Source organism: Histoplasma capsulatum, assembly GCF_000150115.1.
Source record: "Histoplasma capsulatum G186AR genomic scaffold supercont2.3, whole genome shotgun sequence".
Lineage (NCBI taxonomy): Eukaryota > Fungi > Ascomycota > Eurotiomycetes > Onygenales > Ajellomycetaceae > Histoplasma > Histoplasma capsulatum.
This window is the reverse complement of record NW_025544803.1, coordinates 1,936,018-1,938,139: the sequence shown is the minus strand read 5'-3', so window position 1 is coordinate 1,938,139 and position 2,122 is coordinate 1,936,018. Positions and strand designations below refer to the sequence as shown.

Genomic DNA, 2,122 nt, shown 5'->3' with positions numbered 1-2,122 from the left:
CAAAGAGAAGCGGAAAACGCATCAAACTGTCACACAGACAGACGGAAGCATGATCGCACAGCAGGGCCTTGTGCAAGGGAATTCAGCGTACTGCAAGCAACAGACACGAGTTAGTTAGTTAGCCGGTTGATCGGTCAGTTAGATATGATAAAAAAAAAGGTAGGTGTTGGTGAGAGATATGTGGAGGACGCGTCGACTCTTGTTATCTCCTGCCTGCCTGTCTGCCTGTCTGCCTGCGTCTACTCGATATTTTCTTTTACTTTTGGGACATTGGTGCTGGGGAAAGTTGGGTGACGAAGATCAGGGAACCAGGCAGAGAGGCTACCACTACTGCTACTGCAACTGGGGTGCTGGGGGTGGAGGAGGGGGAGGGACGAAGAAGAGTGGTACAGCGTATGAGACGAGGGCGTACAAAGACTCACATCGAGCACAGAGCAGGCAGCATTCCCTTTGCCTTGTTCCTGGGCGCTCTCACGACCAGTGTGGCCCAGTGGGCGATTGCGCAGAGGGATAAAAAGCCAGAGCTCAAGGATGTCGGGGGGAGAGGCTGACAGAAGGGAGGGAAGGGAGAGAAGTGAGGTCGAGAGGAGGTTGAGGTGAGGTTGAGATGGACTGAGACGAAGCCGGACAACGAGGTTGGAGGTTGGAGGCTGAAGATGGACGGCGCTCGCCGTGTTCTGATACAGCAGGAGCACAGGAGCAGCTGTCTGTCTGCGGTGGTGCCTTCCCAACCCGGCAACCACGAGCTGCCCTCGTTCCGCCTTCCTTTTGTTTTTCTTTGGTCGGCTTATCTGCTCTGCTCGGGTTTCGTCCGCTGCCTGTGGCGACATTACCTAGGCATTACTCACGATTCCAAGCTTCAGCGTCGCGCGTTTGATTCCTAACATTTCTTCCGTCACGCCGATTTCTTTCATCTTGCGCCTTTCATCTTTTTTCTTTTTCGTTTTAACCCTTGCTTCCTGGTCAAACCCGTTCTTAGCCAGCTAGCCCCAGATTAGGCCTAAAAAAATAAAAACTACCCATTCGCTATGGATGTTTAGTGCTGAGCCCCAACCTATCGAGGCGCATGGCCAAGCAGAAATAACTTTATCCCCTTACCGTGTCCCAAGGCTGCTTCAAACCCAATTCCGCCTGTTAAGTTGGTAACACCCCAGTTGAACTACCAGCTAGCAGTTTTAGCTCTGAAAGCTCCAAATGGTCCACCCTCTCGAAATGGTGTCCGATGCGCTATTCATAGTATCTACCAACCAGAGATGCGGCAAGTGGGTCGGCCCTATTTTCACTAAAGTGGAAGGGGAAAAAAGAAAAGGACAGAAAGAAAAGAATCACATCTGTGAGGCCTGATGGTTGGTGTTTATGCCTCAACCACTGCCACTACTGCCACTGACAAAGAAAAAAAATTTTTTTTCTTCAGCGGATGCGAGAAATAACTCCACCAGGCGCACGGGGGAGAAGAGAGGGAAAAAATGCAAACAAAAAAGCAAAAATTGAAAAAAAAGCTGGCCAACATTGCAATCTGACAGATTCAACCCTTTTTTGTCTTCTTCCTCACTTTGGTTGCCTGGTTTTCCCACTGCCTACAATAACCTTGGTCCAACGTTGGACAGGTACCGAGTCGCACGACACCTTCCCATGAATAATACAAAGTAACCCTCGGGAACGAGATGGACCGCCTGAAGCCGCAATGCCTTTCAAAAATGAAATCAGTTCAAAACCTGAAACCGGGAAAATCTCGTTGGTTCTTCGAAGTTAGCGCCATTGTTCCAGCCCTTGACCGCATCCGTGGGACAGTGCTTATATCCTCCAACCCAATGGGCGATCGGTGGCGCTGTTTGTTTGGGGGGCGAGCGCCCTGTGCCTAACCAAGTAATCCATGTTCCTAACTCTACGCCGTAACAACCTGCGCTCAACTCAGGGCACAATTCGAATCAACCCGGGATCCTTGAAACTAACCCGCGAACGGACGGATTTCAGCCTGTCCCAGCGCCCAACTGCCCAGCTTCCAGCTTCTCCCTCAAGTCAGCTTGGCAGATGGGCCAAACCAATCTTCCTCCTCTAGCGCCGATCATTTTAAGACAGGCGATGAGATCTCTTGGAACGAAGAGACTGGGGCACCCTGAGA

At 51.0% G+C, this 2,122-nt stretch overlaps 1 protein-coding gene across 1 annotated transcript; it reads right to left on the bottom strand.

Moving 5' to 3' along the window:
- Window positions 1-239: 239 nt before the first annotated feature.
- HCBG_02798 (uncharacterized protein) lies at window positions 240-830 on the bottom strand (the record flags this gene model as incomplete). Its single annotated transcript, XM_045429847.1, has 1 exon — window positions 240-830. The coding sequence occupies one exon, from the start codon at window positions 828-830 to the stop codon at window positions 240-242; it is 591 nt and encodes a 196-aa protein (XP_045289742.1).
- Window positions 831-2,122: the final 1,292 nt, after the last annotated feature.